Source organism: Cyprinodon tularosa, unplaced genomic scaffold (assembly GCF_016077235.1).
Source record: "Cyprinodon tularosa strain WSP-4 unplaced genomic scaffold, ASM1607723v1 ctg470, whole genome shotgun sequence".
Taxonomy (NCBI): domain Eukaryota; kingdom Metazoa; phylum Chordata; class Actinopteri; order Cyprinodontiformes; family Cyprinodontidae; genus Cyprinodon; species Cyprinodon tularosa.
The window spans coordinates 140,565-166,162 of NW_024039197.1; the positions used below are offsets into that span (position 1 = coordinate 140,565).

Below are 25,598 nucleotides of genomic sequence, written 5' to 3' on the forward strand. Positions count from 1 at the left end.
AGAGGATTTAAGGGACAGAATGTTCCCACCTTGGCCTAACAATGGGCATGTGTGAGTAGAACATGTCTACCGAGACAGAAACGTATTGAAAAGGTAAAACACTGTGAATGATGAGGTGACTGAAGGGCAGTCAGGTAGGAAGAGGAGACTTCAAGCACCTTTATTTCAAAGTCGGGCAGCAGAGAGTTTTTTTTTTTCCCACTCAAGAAAGGTGACATTACACACATCCACACCTGTCCCTCAGGAAAAGATCAATACACACCCACCCCGATAGGAGCATGATGAGAAAATCCGCTCAATAAACACACACTACAGTCGGCAAAGCTGCCGATCGATAAACACCGGCGTACAGGTGTCAGCGCCGCTATCTAAACAGCGGCCAATCAATGTCTACACGCAGACATACCTGTACCAATCAGAGGTTCTGTGCTCACACTCGCTCTCCATGTCTCTGTCCAGTGCTTTAATACACTCTGTCCTCCATTCCCTTCTCATCTCTATCTACACCTTCTCACTGCCATGCAGCTCACAAAAACACACCAAAAAGAGGCAGACAATATCCGATGAAGCCATGTTCAGATTTCCAAAAAAATTTAAAAGAGCTCCCACTTCCTCCCGCTACCAGAGGAGGCGCTTTTGTCTAAAAAGGACAAAGCTACTCAAACAGTGTAATCATGACGTGCTTTCTGGAAGACAGATAGCAGGCTACTAAAAAATACACTTAGTAATTGCAAACCATCTAACCATGAATCAATTCCCTTTGTTTAAAAAAAAAAAAAAACGTCAAATTACAGGAAGGAATTCACTTGATTCTACTTTAAATGTCATAAAAGGGAAAACTTCTATAGTGTCAATCAACTTTCAATCTTGTATTTTTACAAGTTATTTATCAGCTTGTGATTTTAAAAATTATGGCATCAAAATCGTAGTTTTTGTTTTTTAAATAGTCCTCAAAAATGATTCATCATGCAAAACCTGCAAATGTCAAATAGGTCCCTTTGCTCACCCAGCCAACCCCCCACCAAAAACACCCCATACACACACACACATACTTGTTCTGCTATAGTAGTGAGGATCGTTGACATTGACTTCCATTGATTTTCAGTCATTTTCAACCCTTTCTATGCCCTAACCCTAAAACTAACCATTATCAATGCATACCTCACCCTTACCCAATTGAGGGCCTTATACCTAACCAGGCACGTGCAGAGGGGGGGGCTAAGGGGGCTTGAGCACCTGCCCCTTTTGCTCCATGATCCCAATGTGCCCTTTTGGTCCCTTTTTTTTTTTTTTTTTTTTTATTTTTTTTATTTTTTTTTATTTGACACATGTACTGAAATTATTATTATTATTATGTTTTTTTTGGCAAGAAAAACAATACAATAAGCCCTCCGATCACATTGTTACCTTTGACCTTTTGCCGGTGACGACGCACTTGCCTCTCGCACAGTCAGATAAGGCGGCTAACTGCGGAGCTAAAGGTAGCGAATATTCCACATTACACTGTGGCCGCTGCTCATTTGGCCCTAAGCAAGATCAACCATGATCAGACGGATGGCTATGTCTTCAGTCTGCACCGCCTCTCCAATGTCAACCTGAATAGAGATGTAAGTGAAACCAAATGAGCCCCATGGATGATGCAGTATTGTTTGATCAAAAAAACACTGTTTACTCTGTGCTTTTAGTCTTTTACATTGAAAATTATGTTTTTTAATTCACAAAAAACTGTTCTGTAATGATTACAGAACAGTTTTTTTGTGAATTAAAAAACATAATTTTTGGTGAAAATACTGGAGTAGGCTTCCTACTAGTCAGACAACGGAAAACTTTGAACGTTGTATAATTTCTCTACTTTAGCAAAGAGTAGCGGTTTAAACGGAGGAAAGTATAGGACGCGGCGCTCCTTTCTCTGAAGAACTACTGAGCGGGAGGAGACAGCCAGGTGAGGAAAAGCTGTTCTTATCTATCGATTCAGTATTTTCATCATACAGACATTAGGCTGTTCTTCTTGTGCTATGAGCTAGCTGCTAGCTAATGACTTTGCTAGCAAAGCAAGATAACTAAAAAGCTTCCCTGTGTCGTTAATGATAGTAGGACATTCTTCAGTATTACTTATGCAATAGGGGCACATCGCCCGTCAAAAACCTATCATCTCCATAATGGATATATGTCTGATTTTCTTATTTCCTTTGCTGCATCATGTACATTGCATTTATTCTAGCGTTAGGTAAATGTATCTTAAAGGAGAACTCATCCAGAACTACCATGATAGATATATGATAGATATAATGTATGAAGCTGGTGAAAACAAAACTGCGCAGCTTATGCAAGGAGGATCGGTTGTCAGACCTTCTTTTGTTGGCAATCGAGAAGGATGTGCCAGTCATTCACAGTGAGGTTAACATTTTTAAAGACATGGCTAACAGAAAACTGCTGCTGTGAACAAAAGAGAACAAAAATAGCAAAAATGCTTAAAAGATGGAAATTTGTTTTTAAACAGTTAAATCACCATGACGGAAAATAAGTTTTTGGATCATAATCTTGGATTTAGTTTGGGGGACAAAGAAAGGCAAGAGACTGAAATAAATAAGACATTGACCGTCACTCAACACAGAAAAGATGAGACAATGAGGAAAAAAAGAAAAGAGAAACTGACAAGAAAAAACGAAGAGTAAAGATTAAAGGAAATGTATATAGGTACTTACAAAATACACTAAGACACAAACAGAGTAGGCTTTTCTCATGGTGACATGCATTAATAAAATGTTTGTTTTGTTCTTTTTTTTCTGCAGTTCCACGTTAAAGTTTGATGCAGCAGCTCTGCTTTTCTGAATGGACCGTCTCCATCTCCACTGTCAGTACAGCAAACCAGGCAGACATTCTTTTTTATAGATTACAGTACACTAAAAGGTTGCATTGTGCCCTTGTATGCATTTTTAACAGTTTAATTCTGTAAAGACAAAATATGTCTGGTGGTCCAGCTCTGATTTTCATCTTTGGCTAAATTGCAGGTTTGAATATTGTAATACTTTCCTATAAGAAAATAGACCTGCAGAAAGAAATTACTAATAAAATATTTTACATATGCATAGTTCTATGTTCTATGTAGAGATTTCCCTTAGCTTTGATTGTATGTCTCACAATTTTGTAATTTATCATTGTTCATTAAACTCTGAAAGCTATGTGACTTTGTTAATATTCTGTCCTAAAATGCGATAAGATGTGCCCTTTTTTTTTTTGAGCACCTGCCCCTTTAGTGGTCTCTGCACGGCCCTGTACCTAACTATTAGCAAAATAGCTTGTGGGGACCAGCAAAATGTCCTCACTTTGCAACAGCTGGTCCTCAATCTGATGGTGATATTGGAAAACTGGTCCTCACTCTGAGGGCTAGACAGGTACACACACACAAACGCACACAATGCTCCCAGTGATGGGATGTGTGTAAATACATCTTTAGACTCTTCCATATTTTTTTATTTATATTTATGATATGCAGATAAAAAACATGACTCTATAAACTCTGCAGTCGTTCTATTGTTATCTGCATGGACAACGTGCAGATAGATGTTGGCCTATGATTAAGAAAGTTAGTAAAGGTCCAATTTTATGGCTTTTTTTTTTTTTTTTTTTTGACATGTGGATAAAATGAGTTCAGGTCTGTTTTAAAATCTCCAACACTGAAACATATCAAATCTGGGTTGAATTCTTCAACAGTAATTGCTAATTTATCAAAACTTAGTTAATAAATTCTCGATACCTTTCTTCACTCCAAAAGAGGTTTGTTGGTGCTTTATTTGTCCTGTTAATGGAGCGAAGTGTTCAGTTTTTGATTTGGGAATAATAACAGTTAATTGCTCAATAACCAAATCCCTTCCAATTTAAAGATCAAACAGAAGCTAAGAGGCTAGGCTATTCGGTGTAACGATAAACAGCTGACTTCATCATGTCAGCAGACAGCTGGAGTAATATAATATAATCGATAACTCTAAAATAATATTTTGAGGGATATGTTTACTTAAAGATGCTAGTAACATTAAATCTTGATAAAAAAGGTTACTTTGTTTGAGCAAACAACTTTATTTGGAATCAAAGTACTGAAGTATAAATAAGACCTTTTTTGGACAAGCACGTGAGATTAATAAAAGAAATCAATCAAGTAGCAGTAGTGAATAATTGCTGCTTTTCAATTAAAAACCAAACCAAACCATTTTTGATTTTAGGAATGTTTCTACTAGTGCGAATTCAGAGTATTTTTTACTAAAGGTTATCATACAGCCACCAAAATACAGTTCTAAATAAACCTGGTTTCTTAGCATCATTTCTTTGGGTTAACTTTGTGCTCTTAATACAAACTTATTAATCGTTGCATCATGTTTACATTTAATTATAGTTTCCATTCTCAACGTTCAAATATCCTTCAAAAGCGACACAATCCAGCATTTATGAACCTCCTTTTTGCTCATTTTGCATTTGACCTGCAGACACTGCAAATATAGAGGAGGCGATCACACAGTAGGACCTGTTCAGTTAGCATACAGCACCAAAGGCATCAACTTCAAACCTTCTGTGTTGGACGTGAAAACCTGCAGAAGTGGCGGCGTATTGGGCAGCTTTATCTGTTTCACAATTTTCTGTGGGAAGGAAAATAGCTAGAGAAGAAAAAGTCTGCAGCCCTCACTATGTAAAAGGTGCACAGAAAAAGACAGAAGTAAAACCAGGCCATCTGCAGCCATGTTTATGTGTGGGGGTTAGTGAAAAACAGAGGCAGTCCATAAAAGATATTGAAATCAAGCTGTTCTTTAATAAGAAAGCTCCTTTTTTGACTAAACATCAGCGTTCAGAGCTCTCTCAGACAGACGTGATGAAAATGTTGCGGCTTTTCTTTTAACTCCATTTACCGCTCTTTATATTTGGACGTGCCGGCATGCTTGTGTGTGTCCATGTGTGTCAGCATCGTAGTTTCTCAGTAAATGCCCCTGGGCATTGTGGTCTATACTGAGGGGTTTGGAGGAGTTTGTTAGTTGATGGCCAGGTGCAGGCAGACAACACATACACTCACGGAAGATAAACGGGCCGAGCACATGCAGACACACATACACACACACACATACACCAAAGAAGGACGGATAAATGGACCCGGTAGCAGGGAGGTCTGACAGAATGCCTTTTCACACCTGGCTGAGCCCAGCGGAAGGTGACAGAGCCACATCTCCCAAAGCGAACACACACATTCAGACACGCACACACACACACACCTTCTCACATTGGGGAGTTCAGGGTCATAAGCAGCATCATGAATAAAATGAGGCTGTCTTAAACAGAAGGAGCCCTCTGTATGCATGTGTGGAAGTGTGGTTGTGTCTGCACGGGGCCCCTAACCCCCATGCCAGTTTGGATCTGTAACGACCTTCTGTTCCCAGTGCTTAAATGGCTTAAATACTTCAATTAGACCTGGGTCACAATCCTCCACCCGTTAAAGCACAGCATCTCTCACACACACAGAAAGACACACACCCACACACACACAGGAGTGGCTTCTTGGACGAAAATGATGGAGACTTTCTTCGGCCCCGTCCCCTCTGCCCCGTGGCTCCAAGTGAAGCTAAATCTCTTTCTTTTAAACACGAGCAACCATTAAACCGGGCTCCCGTCCTGTCTGCCAGCGTCTCCCCTGGAACTTCTCCGTCCCGTTCCCTCCGCCTTCCTCCTTTTTTTTTCACTCCGTCTCTCCCGCCGAGCCGCCCCGGCGCTAACGATGCTGCCTTTTCATTAGACAGCCCCTGCTAATTAATCTCCATAGAGGAGAGTGACAGACCTCCCCGAACACACACAACCATGCAAAGTGCACGCCAAGATGTATGCAAAACACACACTCTTCTTCCGTCTTCCCCGCTCCCCTCGTCCCGCGTGGTGCTGGCAGCCCATTTCATGCTTTATCACGTCTTTTAATTGACAAACAAGCTGCTCTTTTCTCTTAGGCTGAGGTCTATATCACCCCCTCGCTCAGATGCGCACACATACAAACACACCCCCACACACTGACAGCGAGCCAGGAAAACTAGTTATCTTTTTAAATTTGGGAAGCACACACACAGACACACAGAGAAGAGCAAATAACTTTTTGCTGACATGTGGCCCTTGTCTCTGTGACAGTTTTTAACTCTCAAACTTTTTTACAACACCCACAGATGATGGGGTTCCTCCGATTTTCTCCATATTTTTTAAGTGAAAAATGCATATTTTCTTCTAACTTCTTGGAAATTTATCAAAACTAATGACCTTATTTTAAAAAAAAATCTTAAATCCCAAACCTCTTTTTGTTTCAAACGTTATACTCATGCACAGATCAGAGATGTCAAATTGTTTGTTTAAACGTCACTATACGGGGAATCCTTGGTTGTTTCCATCGTGCTAAGGTGGTTAGCTGTGACTTGTTTCCTCTCTTATTAGACCAGTGCCACTGGCTTTATGAAGCTCAGGCTTCAGAAAGCTGCTGGCTTAGTCTGCCCATCCACCATCACCGCCCTGCTCTCTGCTTTAATTGGGACGGCTGCAGTAAGAACTACCTGGCTTTTCTGAAGAATTCATAGAACTTTTAGCCTTCACCTGCTAAAAGTTACAGGCTTAACTCTGATTAACTTTTATGTTATTTTATAGACAGACACAAAGATATAAATGATGGAATAAAAAATTTCACTTTGGAAAAAAAAAATAAATAAATTGAACGTTCTGAAAAGAGTGGTTTTATACAATTAATGGAATAAGTTCTTCAAATCAAAATGGTTCAAGCTAAAACGACTGAGGATTATTGAAAAATATTAACATTTCTTAAAGGTATAGTGGAGGATTTTCACCAATATTTGAAAAGATCCGCCCTCCCCACTTCAGAAAAAGATGCACATAGGCAACCCTGTGGCCGCTCCCGAGAGGGAACGCCTATTTGACGAGTGCGAGAACGTGGATAAGCCCATTTCTCCTTGTGCATGCTCTATTTAAAAGTTGCATCACTCATACAAGATTACTTTCCAAAGGAAGATTTGCAATTTTTCTACTAGCTTAGACTCACCACTGGTAAGTGAAAATGGGGACTAGCACATAGGATGGCCTTACGTAAACATATCACCAGGATGACAATTAGGTGGACCACTTATTTAGATGATCAACCCAGAAAAAGAACATCCTCCGCTAAACCTTTAACAAAAAAAGTCCCTTGAATTTGTGCATCTCTGACTGAAAATGATTTGCTTTGTTAAAAACCCTTCTGAATGTGTGGCTGTCTTGCTGGAAGGTGAACCATTCCTCCAGTCACCAACACCAGTTAAATGTGTAGGACTAAATATGTTTAGCTTCCTCTATCTTCCTTTAAACTCTACATTGATCAAAGTACATCTGCCTGATGATGCGTCTACCTCCATGTTTCTCTATTTGATTGTGATGATTTATCAGGCAGGTAAACATGTTCATTTATCATATTTGGGTTTTACTGACGGTTTTCAGGGTTTCCAACATAGCTTGCTGCAAACTGGAGACAGGACTTCTCATGGTTTTCTATTTCCTACTCTATTACATTTTAAGTTGTTCAAAAGCCTGGGAAAATGTCAAACGTTACCTGACTTTAGACCTCTTTGTTACTTGATCCCTTAAGCACTGATGTGGCACATATGAAGGTTCTTACTTTGCTATTAAGGTGGTGAACAATCACAGTAATGCTAAATCTTTCCAATAAAACTCAGCAAAGTGCTTCTAAATAACATAACTAGGGGTTACTGTGTGGTTATTTGTGTATTTCTCCAAAAAAATTATATTACTACTGCCTTTAAATAGGGCTTAATTTATAATTTGGGAACAAAATGTTATTTTTTAAAAGCTAAATAGGAAGAACATCTGCAAATTGGTCTTTAGTTAATGGGCTTATGGACAAAACAATGGTTGCCTTTAAAATATAATGCATAATACGGTTTTATATCTTGTAAATAATAAAACAATCCATAATATTTTGAGCAAATATAAACAGACGTTCTGTGGATTGAATGCAGGTTATTTCAATAGATTATATTGTCAACAAGTTAAATCACTTGGAAAACAGTTATTTTTGGATTCTGCTTGCAGGTTTGTATCGCACTTATTTACTCCAAAAACATGAACAATGAAATGGGATTTTAGAAATGTAATGTTCTACACAGCCATAGGGAAGACTGTTGTCTTTAGAAAAGTCTAGCAATCATTGACACCCCTCCACCACTAGTCATTTACACCTTCTTTATCCAAACTTAAATGAAAAGTTACCGTAAGTGGAAGGAAAAGGTGAGGTAGGGGAAAAAAGTCCACAATCAGCCACTGACTTAGGATTGTGAAGTAAGGCCCATTCAAGCATGGGACAGAGATTCACAAACCATGAACTGCAGCTGGAGACACAGCTTTAAGAGCCACCAGACATTCACATTCATGAACTAGGCCACTATGAACCAAATAATAATAGAGGTATATTCCCTGGGCTCCCTTTAAAATCAGGGCGCCTGCATCATGCATCTTTCTTGGACTTGGATCCAACCCAGACTGTCAAAGCTTCATGTTCAGTTACCAAGGTGTTACTGTGCTAAACTGGCCTCACCAGAACCCCATTAAAGGCCCTGTAGAGTAAAGGACAGACAACAGACTCCGCCATCAACGTAGATAAGCGCAGCTTGCACCTCAGTAGATCCAGAGGCTGTAGCTGCCATGCCAGCAGTTGTGCCTCCACAAATGTTTCATAGGGGTGGCCAGATGGGGCCACTAAAAATCTTGGGGTGGCATGCTGAAACTAAAAGCCATAATTTAAGGGTTTCAATCTACTATTGTGATAAACCTGCCTGTAGAATAATCATAAAGACTTAAGTAAGCAGCTATTTATCTCTTGGTTTAATGTGCGATTTTTTTTAAATGTTATGTCGCTGGCTGAGCATAAAGGGGTAAAATGATAAACTGATGCTACTACAATTTACACTGGGGAGCGGGGTGGCGCTAGCCTGACGTAGTCCGACTCAATTCTAGTCAGAATATGAGTCTGATGCTGCTCCATAGAGCTGTGATTATGGGGCGTGTTTCGAACGAACCAGGAAAAAAAATGCCTCTGCACTCAATTGGATAGACCTACAACCAATAAGAGCAACGGAGTGCGTGACGTATCTTAAGCGAGGCATAGTTGTTGTCCACAAAAATCAAACCGTGCAGTTGCACGCCTAGAATAAGAAGATGAGACTTGATCGCTTTCTCTGTTCCTCTTTTAAAATTAATTTGCTGTCGATATCTTCTAGAACAGACCTAATAGCAGAATCTACTCACCCAAACTCTCCAGCGGCAGCCATTATTGTTGTCACCCAAGCGCGCTTTGGTCACGTGGTTGATTACGTTACTCTTGATCATCTGTCCATCATCGTATAAAGCCCGCCCTGACAATTTGATTGGATCGCCTGACAGTGGGCGATAATACTCGCGCTACTATGGAGCAGAGCCAGACCGAACTTCCCCGAACTCAAACCTTGTGGGCGGGACTAAGTTCGGAATGGCACCCAGGCTAGGGTGGCGCCACTGCATACTAGGCCGCAACAGGAGAGCCAAACCCATACAGAATATGGAGGTGCCTTTTAGCACCTTTTGTAGTATTTATTTATAAGTCTTACATTAAATTTTATTTTCTGAAAAAAAAAATTTCTCAGCTTTTACCAGATGGAAGTAAAACCAGCTAATAATCACTCTGTGTGCCATGAATGTATACTTTATATTAGTTTTAAAACATGTTTTTGTTGATAATCTAAGTGTGCTTGCTCCATGTCTGCCTCCGTTTACAAAATACAAGAAATATGGTTGTTTTTTTAAAGTTCTTTCTCCAAACTGTAGAGCAAACCACATGCATAGGTTAAACGCAGCTCAGGTGAAGATTGGAGGACAGAGGAGTCTGACAGTATTGAATTATGTAAGAAAGTCACTCACTGTGATGTGGTACTGTCTCCATATCTCTGGACAAGCCTGGAAGGAGATGAAGAAAAGTTTAAAGTCAGAGCACACAAAAACTGACACCCAGTGTTTCCATAGGCATACACAGAGACTGGTCTGATGTTCTAATGGGTCACATGACTGAGGAAAGCAGAGAGATCCTGAGTAACAAGCAGAGAGGACACTGAAAAAAAAAAAAAACGTTTATATCTTATTCTCTTCCCTCATCTTTCCCTAAAGCGTCTCAGATTGTCTTTCCTGTATGGGCGTCTCGTATGTCATCAGTAACTAACAGACAGTAAGGCAGCTGCTTGTTTGGTTGCTGGTGTGGAGAAAGCATTATGTTCCCCATGAGCCTCCCGACAACCTTTACCAGCCACTGCTGCTTCCCGCGGGGAAATTGAAAATGCCAAAGTCGCCGCAGGCAGCGCGATTTATCTACTTACGTACCTACTGAGTGAGAGGCAGATTGAAGACGTCATTCAGATTCAGGCATGCTCTGTGAAAAAGGCTGATCTTAATTTGCTCACTGCCAAACTAGATTCCTCAATAGAATCTATGCTAAATGAATTCACATTAAATAAGGATTTTAAATGGAGACTATGGCCTCTTATGAGGAGGAATCAGGACTGAAAGGCAGGAGAACTTGCATTAATTTCTACAGCTGTGTCTTTTCCTCCTTTAATTTAGCTTTTTCTTTCAACCCCCCCTCAACCCCTCCTATTTGTTCCATCCCTCCGAACCGCCGGGGTAGTGTGCTGTTGTCGAGGGCGACAGGCGAGGAGAGCGACACACTCGCGCTCCATCAACCGTCTGTCTTTAATGAGAGACACAGAAAGGCCCAGGGGACTGAGACTTGACTCCTCTTCTCTCCAAAACAGACACACTAATGCGCTCAGTGTAATTTGTGAGTGTAAGTGGAGGCAGAAAAGAAAAGGAAAGGGAAAAGTTGTGCATCTCAAGTGAGAGGTAATTTTATCACAGGGCGTCTTTGGGCTTTTTGTGTTGTTTATGGAGAGATGTGCAGAAAAGGTGAGAGGAGCCAGATAAACAGACGGATCTGAAACAGAGGATGAGAGGAAATGGATAAGGGTCAGAGAGAGAAAGAGAGAATTGGATGGTGTGTGTCCTGGTGTACCCTCTCCCTGTGGTGTTCACCTGGTTACTCATCCATTACACACAGCACAGTACATGACTGACTGACTGACGAAGAGAGAGAGCGAGAGGGAGGAGGAAAAGGAGGGTGGCCGCATACTGCTCCTTCCATTCACTACTTCCTGCTGTAGTGTTGCCGTCAAAATGGACCAGCTAATAAACACGGCCCTGTGATCATTGTCATCGATGGTCTGTAAATGCATCCTTCAGTCGTGACGCTCGCAAACAGCTGGAATACAAGGACCTAACTAAACTGTTATTACCTAAGTGCATCAATTACTGTGAACAGACACATGAGTGACCTCTGGTCACTCATTAAAAGGACGACAGCGGAGTCTGTGTGCGTTAAAATGCTTATCTATGTTTAAGGGTGTGTATTTATATAAACAGGCTCTAAATCATTTCCACAGTACAATTTTAACAGTCTCTAACCTTTTTTTCCTGACAGGAAGCAATGTGAGCGTTGTAAAAATGGTCTGACTTGAATCTGATCTGAGCCCACCTGTGACCACAGGGAGGTCAAAGGCATTGAGAACAGGATAGGTGATAAAAATACAAAAAATATTTTAAAACTACAAAGTTAAGATGTCTAATGCATGTAGAATCTGTTCAGTCTGCTTTAAAGGAATAGTACACCCAAAACATGATTAGCCTTCATTTTCTACTCACCTCCATGCTGAACAACACTCTGGAGTACTTTTTTGATATCTCAAATGCATCTGGAGATCTGGGAGGCTTCTTGCTGTCTGCTGACATTCAAATAATGGAGGTCCATGGCGCCCGAGACAGAAAGGTCCATAAAAGTCCACAAAAAACGTGTCAATATTCCTCCATACTGCTCGTCCAATGTAATCCAAGTGTCCTGAGTGGGTAGCATCCAGAATTTACTCGAAACGAAGTCATTTAGAATGTTTTTAGAGCATAAACAGTAGTGTATAGGATTTCCTAATAGCGCCCCCATGCGCGCTCACGATTCTACGGAAGCCGGCAGACCAAACCGGAAGAAAGTGCGCATTCAGCGTCTGCTCTGCCGATAATGCAAGCGTAGAAGAAGAAATGTGCTGTTTACCTGTGCAAAGAAAGAAACAACGAAAGAAAAATGTCTGAGGACCTCAGTGTTGAGGAAGAGCATGAGTTCTTTGCCGAGCTGAATGCTCTGGTTTGGTCTGCCGGCTTCCGTAGAATCGCGAGCGCGCATGGGGGCGCTATTAGGAAATCCTATACACTACTGTTTAGGCTCTAAAACGTTCTAAATGACTTCGTTTCGAGTAAATTCTGGATGCTACCCACTCAGGACACTTGGATTACATTGGACGAGCAGTATGGAGGAATATTGACAAGTTTTTGTGGACTTTTGTGGACCTTTCTGTCTCGGGCGCCATAGACCTCCATTATTTGAATGTCAGCAGACAGCAAGAAGCCTCCCAGATCTCCAGATGCATTTGAGATATCAAAAAAGTACTCCAGAGTTTTGTTCAGCATGGGGGTGAGTAGAAAATGAAGGCTAATCATGTTTTGGGTGTACTATTCCTTTAAGGCATCACATATGCAAACTGGAAGAACTATTTTAGAAAAACGCATTGAAATTAAAAGTGCACCGATGAATGGGCCCCAACGTTCATTTTCTTTTTTTTTTGTTATCTGTTATCTACATATACTTCGATGAGTTGTTAGTCTGTTTGTTCATTTTAGATTTCTCCCTCTCTCCGTCTCACTCATACGTCCCTGGCCTTGTCTTGACTCATTGTGTTCGTTTTATTTTTTATTAAAGCTTAGTTTATTTTGTACTTCTCATCTTTAGTAAAAACTAAATAAACCCCAGGATTTGATTTTGGAAAATTAAAAAATTATTGGGAAAATTGGCGAGGTTTTATTTCACCATGGAGATCAGACTTTGTCGGTTAATATTGTGGGTTTGGGTACCCTTATAGAGTTACAGACTGTAAATAGTTTGCTTACAGTTCAATACATGTACAGAATATATGTGCAGATTCTGTTGGATGCTGTGTTTGGAAAGAAAAAACCCCCCCAAAAAATGTAAAATCGGTTTGTATACTTGTATGGGAAACAATATTTTTAAATAAAAAGCGCAAATATAAAAAAAATACATAAAACTTCATCTCAGAAAGGATCAGTTCAGTCAAAAAAAAAAAAAATCCATTCACACATAATGTCACAGGGCGGCTCCCTGACAGCAGTGAAAAGCTTGTGCTCTCCTCTTATTTGAAGGCTCTGCTCCCCTGCTTGTAACTTCAGCTGCGCAAAATCTTTTATTCAAGGTCTACATGCAACAATCTCTTTCTCTAAAGTTGGAGACATTTGCAGAGACCAGTAATTCAGAATGGGAACGTTCGGTCAGGTCATCATTTTGTAGCTAAAACTACGCCATGAAGCTTAGCAGCACAGTATTACAGCTTCAGAGCTCAGGCCCCTTGTCTGTGATGTACGTGTTCACTCATGTAACCAATGCCGTTATCACAGTTTTTGAATGAATTTATTTCACGTTTTATATCATTATTTAATTATTGTCTAGCTCTACCCGACAGTGTCAAGTTCTCTAAAAGGCAGTGATCAGTGAACAGCCAGAAAGCTGCAATTGTTTGACCACAAATGTTAATATTCCCTGTTTAAGTGCCGGTCATGTTTGGAAGCTGTTTTTTGATCTCAAGCTGACACCAAATCATTTAACCCAATTTATTTCACTAAAGCTTTAATACTCTTATAAAAGTCCCAAAAGCTGTGAATCTGCAGTTCCTTCATGCGTCTCTGATCTTTTGTTAGGTGATAAACAAAAAACAAAGAAACAGACAACTTTAGTAGAAGTTTAAAAACTCCATGAGAAAACTGAAAGGATGACGACTCTGGTCCTAAACTCACATCAATGAAGTGTCCCCTCATGCTGCAGCGATGGCACTGTTTGTGCCAATAAGCTCTCTCGCTGCAGGAGTTGAAGAGGTGTCCAGGCTGGCCACAGTTATTGCAGTGCTTATTAGGACACTGACTGGCCAGGTGATCCGTTGTCCCACAAAGAAAGCAAGGCGTCAACTTCTGCAGACAAAGAACACAGCAGTTTGTACGTTTACTTTTACCAGATGGTCGTCCTACGGTGCAATGGTGTAAACTCACTTTAGGGTCAGGGCAGTTCTTGGAGAGATGTCCTGTCTTGTTGCAGTTTCTACAGTGGACACTCTTCCCAGTGTAGTATCTGCTGGACGGACGCTGCAGGAAAGTCCTGGGACCACGGCCTTTGTTAAAGATCTGAGCCTGAAACAGTCAGAGTGCTTTACTGAGCTTATGCTGTGGCCATAATGGTAACAGCAAGAGAAGATTTCTGATGGTTTGGCCATTTTATTATATTTTTTATGATTAGACCCAAATGTTTGATTTAAAAGCTCTTTTTTGGAATAGAAGACAAAAAAACTGGGAAGAGATCTGATTGAGAGGCTCTAAACAGGAGTATTAGAAATGCAAACTAAAAGAAAAATAAAACCAGTTTTAAGAAAACAAAATTAGTCTAAAATAACTATGAAAGTAGATAGACTTTCGTTTGGCTATCAGCACCTACCTCTTTATCTTTCTCTGAAACAATCCAACTTCCTCCTTCTTCTTCTTCTTCTTCTTCCTCAGCATCTAATAAAAGAAAAAATGCAAATTACATACAGTAAAAACCTTTAATACTCATTGTATATTCTAACATAAAATGTAATGTGTACATTTCATTTTAAAAGAATGTGTTTCTTCCAAGTCAAAAACACATTTCGTTGCCGTCATTGGATGTATTATACCAGCTTTGCTCATTTCAAAATGGGTCAAACTCAGCAAGATTTAATGGAAAGCATCTGTGAAGAGGGTTTAATAAATCAGTTTGGCAGAAAAAAATTTAGCAAGCTGACCAGGTCATTCTAATACAAAAGTAGGCAGAAATCTAAATCTTTTCATTGCAGCTTCATTTAGGGGGCAGGTTCAACATGAGGGCAAATCCATGCCTCGGATTTCCATCTAATCGCTATCATATAACAAGGACGTCTCATGGTTTTCTTCTCCTTGCTGCTCCTCCATGTAGACCATACAGGTGCTGGTCATAAAATTAGAATATCATGAAAAAGTAGATTGATTTCAGTAATTCCATTTAAAAAGTGAAACTTGTATATTATATTCATACATTACATACAAACTCATATATTTCAGATGTTTATTTTGTTTAATTTTGATGATTACAAATGACAACAAATGAAAATCTCAAATTCATCATATCAGAAAATTAGAATATTACTGAAGACCAATAAAAACAAAGGATTTATAGAAATGTTGGCCAACTGAAAAGTATGAACATGAAAAGTATGAGCATGTACAGCACTCAGTATTTAGTTGGGCCTCCTTTGGCCTGTATTACTGCAGCAATGCGGCGTGGCATGGAGTCGATCAGTCTGTGGCACTGCTCAGGTGTTATGATAGCCCAGGTTGCTCTAATAGTGGCTTTTAGCTCTTCTGAATTGTTGGGTCTGGTGTATTGCATCTTCTTCTTCACAATACCCCATAGATTTTCTATGGGGTTAAGGTCAGGAGAGTTTGCTGGCCAATTAAGAACAGGGATACCATGGTCCTTCAACCAGGTACTGGTAGCTTTGGCACTGTGTGCAGGTGCCAAGTCCTGTTGGAAAATGAAATCTGCATCTCCAAAAAGTTGGTCAGCTGCAGGAAGCATGAAGTGCTCTAAAACTTCCTGGTATGTGGCTGCGTTGACCCTGGACCTCAGAAAACACAATGGACCAACACCAGCAGATGACATGGCACCCCAACCCATCACTGACTGTGGAAACTTTACACTGGACTTCAAGCAACGTGGATGAAGTGCCTCTCTTCTTTTCCTCCAGACTCTGGGACCTTGATTTCCAAAGGAAATGCAAAATTTACTTTCATCAGAGAACATGACTTTGGACCACTCACCAGCAGTCCAGTCCTGTTTCTCTTTAGCCCAGGCAAGACGCTTCTGACGCTGTCTGTGGTTCATGAGTGGCTTGACACAAGGAATGCGACAGCAGAAACCCATGTCTTTCATACGTCTGTGTGTGGTGGTTCTTGAAGCACTCACTCCAGCTGCAGTCCACTCTTTGTGAATCTCCCCCACATTTTTGAAGGGGTTTTGTTTCACAATCCTCTCCAGGGTGCGGTTATCTCTCTTGCTTGTACACTTTTTTCGACCACATCTTTTCCTTCCCTTCGCCTCTCTATTAATGTGCTTGGACACTGAGCTCTGTGAACAGCCAGCCTCTTTAGCGATGACCTTTTGTGTCTTGCCCTCCTTGTGCAAGGTGTCGATGGTCGTCTTTTGGACAACTGTCAAGTCAGCAGTCTTCCCCATGATTGTGTAGCCTATAGAACTAGACTGAAAGACCATTTAAAGGCTTTTGCAGGTGGTTTGAGTTAATTAGCTGATTAGAGTGTGGCACCAGGGGCCATCAATTTTGAACCTTTTCACAATATTCTAATTTTCTGATATGATGAATTTGAGATTTTCATTTGTTGTCATTTGTAATCATCAAAATTAAACAAAATAAACATCTGAAATATATGAGTTTGTATGTAATGTATGAATATAATATACAAGTTTCACTTTTTAAATGGAATTACTGAAATCAATCTACTTTTTCATGATATTCTAATTTTATGACCAGCACCTGTATGTGTGCAGTGCAGGACTAAGATTCTTCAGCCTGAGTGGAGGATCTCTGCCGCCCCTCCAGAGGAAGCACTGGCCTCTTTTCCACTGCTCTGATTCATTTTCTCCCAGTCCAGCATGTTTGTTGAGGTGTGCACAATGGGAAAATTGTGCAACAACCTTTCAAATTTTGCACAATGGATTAAACATTACTTTTATGTCTTTTACAGAATAGCTGGATAAATACTGAGATTAAATTTTGGGATTTCTGGTTGCACAAGATTTTGTCTCAGGGTATCAGAGGAAAAGAGATTAACCTTTTTTTATGTCAGACAATTCATGTGAATTTTCTAACAATAATATACCTTAAAAAATAGCAGTAAACATCTCAGGAAAATTTTCCAGGACATATTAAGTCCACAAAACCAAGCAACCCTGTTAGACTCTTAATCCTGTGGGATGACTTGTGCTTCCTGTGACAGAGGACACACACACGTATACCCACAGTGAAACTGACACAGTGGCAGCCTGGCACATCTGTATGAGAGTGGCGCTAACAGCACCCTGAGGGAGAGCGCCGTATCCTCCTCAGGCCCACAGAACTGTAACCGACATCCAGAGATCCTAACGTACAGGCGAGTGCAAACACGCAGACACGTGTAGTCGGCATAAATGATGCGCCCATAAGCAATGACCCACACATGCTTTGAGGCGCACGGACACACCCACACACATCGACCCCTGCGATTAGCTGGTTGACAGTCTTTAGCCTTTGGATAAACACACAGCCTTGAGCCATAATCAAATATTACACTCTCCTTTCCACCTTTCTCTCCTCCAGTCCTCTTTCAGATTCCCTCTATCCAGCCCCCTTATCGCTATGCAGCTCAGCCCTCCTTCCTTTGCTTTTGCTTCCTCTCCTTGTTTTCTAACCCCCTTCCTCCCTCCCTCTTCCCCGGGTGAGCGGCTGCAGAGGGAGGTTATCACCTCTCTTCCCTGTCAAACAAATTAAAATGGCTGCTGTTTGGATGGGGCTCCTTTCTGCCACGACCTTCACCTCCAAATATACACACAGACACCATCACAATAACTAAAATCCAAGCGTTGTCACTCTTTTCCCAAAGTAAAATAGTTGATCAACTTGAGATAATGAAAACCGCCTTAAAAATGTTGCATTTAAGTTTTAAAGAGCAGCAGAACACTTGATACCTTCTCTTCTAGAAAGAAACAATTTTCCTGCTTTAAGTCCACAAGAATTTCCTCCAAAAGAGAAAAAAATGACAAGAAAGAAATCAATCTTTTAATGACACCTTCATGCTGCACTTAATTTAAAATCAGACAAAGAATGGGCTGTTCTCTATAAGTGACTAAACTGTAAACCAAAAAAAAAATGAGGTTTTATTTTGAAAGAGTCATGTTAACGCAGCATTGATGAGGATTCGCTGTTCAGCTTTTCAGGGTCACTCCTTTCCAAAAATGGCAGAATCTTTCACAGCAATCATTTAAGATGATTAAATTATGTGACAATGTACAGCCTAATAATTATAGCTTGGTTAGGGTTAACCCTAATCCTCTATATCACAATACAGATCTGGTAGATATCTCTAGAAAATACATGTGTTAGAAAAGATCATTAAATCTACAGAAACACTTTACCCTCCTAACCTCTCACGGCCAAACTAAGTAAGGTCGGTGGTAGAGCTGGCCTCTTCTTAAAGGTCAAAGGTTACCAGAAAATAGAACTAGGGTTACAGTTTGAATGTAGTTTTTCGTCTTTCTGGTGCGTATTTCAAATGCGTAAAAAATAAATCAGGAGTTATTGTTATTGACTGACATGAAAGGCATAATCGTGATACATTTTTCACCCATAATCCCACAGGCCTTCTAATGATGAGGCTGTTTTTCCTCCCAGAACTTCATTCAGATGAAGATGGTTTAAACAGACTTAAAAAAATGTTTCATTTATGCAAAATGTTTTACGCTGTGTTATACAGAGACTTTAGAAGAGAAACGAGTCCAAATTCATTCTCTTCATCCTGGTTTCATATGTTGGATTATTTCTCCTGTAATCCTTCATTTACATATTTCGATTATAAAGAGAGAAAAAGGTAATCCTAACACACCTCAGAAGTATTTATTACAAAAATAATGCAGTTTTTCATACCTAAATTTGCAAGACTTTTTTTTTTATGTATTTTTTTTCCCCTTCATCTTTTCCTTTGCAGAGTGTCTCCTGGTTCTGGGCAGATATAAGGGAAGAATTGACACAAAGAATGGAGCCGAGTTGAAGGCCATGTCCTCCATCTGGAGGTAATCCATGCTCTACCAATAACTTTCCAGGCTGCATTTTTTGTGTCCCTTGTGCTGCTTTAAAACTTCTTTTTTTTTTTTTATCAAGCTTTTTCCTTCCATCCAATTTCCCCTTAAAATCGTTTCGATACAGCACTTTGAACAGCCGGCTTCTTTACCAATAAACTGTTGGAGTTTAAGACTCCTCCATAAGGGGATCCTCAGGACAACGCCAACATAGAAACATATGATGGTCTGATCAACTCTGGCAGAAGAAGTCTTTCTGCATTCGTCTTGTGCAACATTCCAACATTAAAGGAAAGTGAAACTGGATTTTTTTTCTAAAATAATCGTAATTAACAGAAGTAAATGCTTGAAATATTCCACTGAATGTGCTAAAGCTTTAAAATAAGAGTTTTTGAATTGAAATGCATAATGCATCAAGAAATAGATGATTTTCCAATTATGATGCCCCTGTACGGGAAAAAAACTCCAAAGCTAAGTATGTTACTTTTTCTTAAAATAAGGGCATTTTTTCTTGAGTTGAGGAGGTCAGTGAAACAGTTTCCCAATGGAACAAAACAATTTATATTTAAAATAAGGCAAAACAATTGCATTTTCTTATTTCAGGTGCATTTTATCCAGTTATCTTATTTTAAGGGTAAACATACTCATTGCATTGGCAAATCATCTTATTTACTTACTCAAATTAAGGGTTTTTGACTCATTTCTAGATCGTTTATGCAGGGTGCTGTTAAATTTTATTAACTTTTACTATAAGATTTTTTCAGAACTGTACTGTAAAACTATGTTATACACTTAAGGCTAAATGGGGGTTTCATTTAAACCTTAAATCATTAAAAATAAATGCCTACTATAACCAAGCAGACTTGAGGTGATATTTACCTCCCAGCATGAAACCGCTCAATAACCTGACTTACGCGTCACATCAGGTTAAGTTCTGTTAATTTGTGGGATATCTGCATTATTGCCTCCATAAGCTTCTTCCTGTTAGTTAACATCAAGGTAAGAGAAGAGAGGACTTCTAATGCTAAGATACTGAGAGCAAACTAGGGGGCCTCAGTGGGACATGTGTGTCTTTGCACGGTTAGCTGGTGTTATACAACAACCAGTGCCCAGTCAATGGGCAGCTTGAAAAAAAGAGCAGGGGTGAGGTGTGTGTGTGCGAGATCTGAAGTGCATGTGTGTATGTGTGAATGTAAGTAGGCGGTGGTGACTCAACGAAAGTCGTTCCTTAGGCGTCTCCCAGAGGGACTCCCCAAATAAAGAGCAGGAAGCTTTCCCTTAATCTAAAGGCCACCCCCATCTTACCGAGCCAACACACACACACACGTGGATAAAGGGTGAAGCTCTTTGTCACGGCCGAGGAATCAAACACATGGGTGGAGGGGTGAAGGAGAAGGAAAGCAAAGGAAAGGAGAGGAGTGGGTGGGTGGGTTGGTGTGGATCTGTTGTCTCTACACAGGGTAAAATATGCTAATCAAGCAGGAGGCCCCCATTTCAAAACCAAACCATCACAGCCTCGCTCCGTCGTGGCCCGGCAGATATGAAGGAGTCTGGAGCTGAAAAAGCAGATGGCAGCTTCTTCTTCGAGCAGCTGAACAGACTCACAAGAGGCCTCTGCCGTGTCGACTGCAACTGCTCAATTTCAGCAGATGTAACGGGGAGGCAGCGATCTTCGAGCAGAGATCTTTGACGTTAAGGTTGTTGCCAACACCTCATAAAGGTAAAGACGCTGTCAGCGGTCAGCTTGCTAAGCAAAAAAATGCCTTTAAATGTTTGTAAATCCATTACAGAACACTTTCTGGGACTTCAGTTGAGTATTTCAGCGGGGTAACTCCTTCATTATCTCATCAATCCATCGTCAAGGGTAATGCAGCACAATGGCACGGAAGAGAGGGAGACGCAGAAACCGAGGGAGGGCCGGAGCAGGGGAGAGAAAGCGACAGATGCTACCTGTCTGTCTCAGAGGTATCCTGATTACTAGAAGACAAGGAGGAGAGGGGAGGAGGCTGCGTGCCTGTTCATCAGAGCCGGCAGAACTAAACAAAACAGGAATTGCGTGTGTGCTCGCGTACGTGTGGGTGTGAAGCTGCCCCTTTTACCAGCGAGAGCAGAACGGAAGTGTACGTGTGGCTAATGAACCATGAACGGCTGGGTCTCCTGGGGTGACACGCACACACAAATGGGATGAGGTTCAGACAGGATGGTTTAAGTCTGACAAACCAAGGGCGAAAAGAAAAAAACAACTGACCGTAAGCTAAAGCTCACCTATGTTCAGTTTATTCCCTCAAAATCAGTTTCCTTGGATTGACCCAGCTCATAAGAATCCCACTCTCCCATCCTGGCACTTAACCAGGCATACCAACCCAATCCAACATTTAGCGTACGTTCACACACACACAGTCTCACAAACGGGGGGTAAAACAGCGGCCTTTCACCCCAAACAGAGGTTATGTTTGATACTGAAGCAACATGGCAGGATTAGCAACGGTATACATGACAATAGGGAGGGTGTGTGGGAGTGTGTGAGAACAAAACAACATCACCTCCTTCTATGCAGGCTTCCTCTCTCAGTCAGATTAGACAATCCAAAATATTGTAAAACAGCAGGAAAAAAGTGAATGAGCAAGATGAAAAAGAACAATGATAAGACCAGGAGTCACAAAGGAAAGGAGGCAGAAAGGTCCAAACCAAGATTCACTGACAAAAACCAACTCAAAGGTATAGTAGTGATGTTTTACTTTTGCAAAATAAAACATCTTAATGTCCTCGTACAATTTTGGAGAAATCTTCTGCAGACTAGCGATAAGTTGAGACTGGTGCCATGGTGACATGCACACAGACAAGTCCAACTGAATTACAATTTCCAAGCATGTAAATTTAGTTTTCCTCCATTTACAGCTGTTGCCTCTTTAGGCTCCGGTACTCAGTTGACGAGCGTGATTTGGGTCAGACTCCCTGTGTGTTTGTGTTTGAGTGACGCACTGCGTGTTTTCTTTCACCTGGCTACTTTGCTGACACTCCCACTGCCATGGACCCATTAGTTAGAGACCATGGGCAACTAATTCTGAAGATGGATTCAAAAACAGCTGCAACAAGACCTCAAACCCCACCAGACCAATATAAGAGGAAGAAAATAAAAGTTGTGTCTAGTGCAACAAAAAAAAAATTATTGAGACTGATCAACAAATGAAGGGGGATAGATCTGACCTGGAAATGATAAAGGACTTACAGTTGGCTCTCTTTATGCTTAAAAGGCAAGTTGCTGAGTTCAAAATGAGTTCAATATTTCTATCTTTCTCTCCTCAGAAGACAATATGCAAAAAATGCTCCATAATTGCAGTCACAGACTGCGGTGCTTTTTCTCTCCTCTCATGCGCATTTACAACACTAGTGTTATTTTAATCTCATCACCAGAGGAGCGCAAAGCAAAAAGTTTGCTGAGCTCCTTTAATGTCTAAAATTAAATCAACAAATGATAAAGTGGCCTAGTTAAAGTCTACAGTATGCTTAAATATGCTTTAGATTCTGGAAAACAAATTAAATTGAAAAAAATAACAGGCCAAAATGTGTAGCTATAGAGATTTAAAAGATTTAAAGATGCTTAATGGCAGTTTTTCCTACCCATTACTGTTAAATACAAGTACTGATTTCTTTCAATGACTTGCAATGTAAAACTTGTTTACACAGATATAGAAATGGAGATTCATTTGACGATACAAAAAATCTACGAAAATCCAAAAACAGAACAAAATATCTGAGATGTTCAATGTTCTTTTAAGCAGGACATCTATTAAAGAATACAGAAATGTATTCATTTGGACTTTTGGTTTTTGACCAGTACAGCTTTTTCTTCTTTTAGGAAAAATAAGTAACGGTAATCATGTTTCTATCTTCACATTGAGAGGTGGTTTGAGAAGGCGGTAGAGCCACACAGCATTATATAAACAAGCCATTATGACACTCTGAAGCATTTAAAGTGTCAATTTCAATTAGACTAAACGTCCCTTGCTATTCTCTTTTTTTCCCACCACCACTAAGGCCTCATTACCCTCCCTGAGCTTTAATGTCTCATTAGAGAATTCCAGGTTTGTTGCGGACGTCAAGAGAAAAGAAAGAGCCCTTAACTGGATAAATATATTATCAGGATGCAGAGCATGATGACATGCCCTTAACATAAAACTGCAAATTAAATTATGATCCAAAGGATGGAATCCTGTCTCCCATGTAATGGAATAAATCATATATTTATATAAAAGATATTTTAACAAAAGAAATAGAACAAAAAGCTAAAATAAACAGTTATTGAAAGTTTTTAGACGTTTGTGTGATATGATGCCTACATTTTGATGTTGCACACAAACTGAAACCAATTTTGTTTTATCTCTTCAAACATGTTATATTTCCTTCTGATGTAATAATCAGAAGGAAATATATATAACACAGCTTCAATACATCTCATTATCTTAGAAAAAATTCAAAACAATCAAAAAGCTTATCATTGCTAAAATAGTATGTTGATCATTCCAGCTAAATGCTAAAATACCATTTCATTTTTGTCATTTTCATGCCGATGCATAATCTATTCTTGACCAAAAATATAAAAAAGACAACATTTAAGTTTAAGAAGAGCTGCCAAAGGCATAGTGCAAAGAATATTAGAAGTCGAGTGAACTGGTATTAGATGGTCGGTTCATCAGGCAGGCAGGTTGCTAGCCTGCAGTCTGCTTCTTTAAAGGCATGTTCGCTTGTAGCTTAACGCACCACATTTTTTCACCAAATACCATTCAAATAATTTTAGTTACATAAGCAGAGATAACTCAAAACAGTGGTAAAGACATGAAACTGTAGTCGTCTATAAAAGGTGCCCAGCAGTGCAAAAAAACATGTGGGGGAGGGAGGTAGAAAATCTGCAGGACCCTCTGGGACCCAATAAACAGTACGGAACATTGTCTGATTTTAAAACTTTTCAAAAACCTCTGTTTAATATCATACCACAAACCAGAAAAAAGAAATTTCGAATCATGTGTCTAGTAGTATGAAACATAGCTAAAAATATTTTTAAAAAATTCACCAAAAAAAAAAAACTAAAACACACCAAATCAGACACAATCTATAGAATGGAACCTTTTAAGAGCAGTAGAACAATCTTAAAGGTGAGGTTATATTATCAAGTAGCTATTATAAATTATCAAAATAAAGCAATCTGCAAATTACTAAACTTAAACCATGTGTTTTACATTTAATTACATCTCTTTATGCACAGCCTATTTAAACTATATTTTTGTAGCTACTTACTTTGTGTTAAACGATCAAAAGTCTGTCATGATCATATCAAATGCGGTTTTTAAACTGATGCAAAAAATGCAAATGATCAACCAACTTGAGAATTTATACCCATTCAGGTTTGTGGGTGACAATATGACACTGAGGGTGATGTGCTTTTTGTGAGCGACTTTCCAATCTAGGCTCCACTTTGTACGTCAAACATACTTCAGTGCAGCTAACGATGTGATATGCAAGCCCCCCCACCACGCTTCCCCCTGTGACATGTCGAGCGCTCACCCTCTGCTCGCCTGTGCCACCTCCCCTTTTCCCTCTTCGCCCCCTTCCACACCGTGTTGGCAGCCAGGGCAGGGCAGGTGGCCAAACCTGTCAATCAAACCTCCGTCGCCACGCGGCAACACCATAGACACCAATTACCACACAGCAGGGGCGCGGCCTGGCAACCGCATGGCAACCACATGGTCCAATCAGGGTACACAACAACAGAGACCAAAGAATGCCAAGAAAAGTAAAAGTGGCGTCATGTGTGCACTTGTGCGTGTGCAAATAAACCAGATCCAAAGCCATCCAGAGCCGAGCCAGCACATATCTGCAGGTCTGATGGAAGACAGGAAGTCGCTGAGTCTTTTTAATATCCGTTCACTGTGTGTTTAGCCATGATTATTAATCTGAAGCATTCAAATTATGTTCATCTGTCTGCTGATAATCTGAGTTTTTATTAACCCAATCAGGCCAGATTTGACAATGCATGCTCTGAAAAATGTGGCATGGATCATCACTCTTAAGAGACATGAATTTTTAATGGAAGACTATGATCTGAAGATGAGTTTAGCTCATGTACCTTAAACATGTTCTGTTGGGGTTGTTCCTTCCTAAATTGAGTCGCAGTTAAATATTACATTAAAATTTCAATACCAATGGAAACAGGTTGCCAAGATGTTCTTTTTTATTTGGCCAGGACATCATGTACCCACTACATAACATGAGCTACAACACCATAGTTTTAAATCAGAAATAGATAGATGGATTGTGGCTGATACACAAGCTTTGACCAGCCGATGCAGATTTGGGTTGATCCTGATTTATCTTTAGAAGGTATAATGTAAGAAAATATAGCAGCGTTTAAATTATGTTTTGGCCACTTAAGTCGAACGTACACTATTTTTTTTTGCCCCTTTCAGGACGATTTCCCAGTCGTGCGAGAATTTTTCGA

The 25,598-nt window shown here is 40.1% G+C and overlaps 1 protein-coding gene across 3 annotated transcripts in view; it reads right to left on the reverse strand.

Moving 5' to 3' along the window:
- zcchc7 (zinc finger, CCHC domain containing 7) overlaps positions 1-25,598 on the reverse strand; it is a 73,863-nt gene that overhangs the window by 15,182 nt on the left and 33,083 nt on the right. For all 3 annotated transcript variants that reach the window (XM_038301665.1, XM_038301666.1, XM_038301667.1), the window contains 4 exons: positions 14,693-14,757; positions 14,254-14,391; positions 14,005-14,175; positions 9,970-10,005 (listed from right to left, as the gene is read on the reverse strand). In XM_038301665.1, the coding sequence (XP_038157593.1) occupies positions 9,970-10,005; positions 14,005-14,175; positions 14,254-14,391; positions 14,693-14,757 (410 nt within the window). The remainder of the gene's footprint in view (positions 1-9,969; positions 10,006-14,004; positions 14,176-14,253; positions 14,392-14,692; positions 14,758-25,598) is intronic.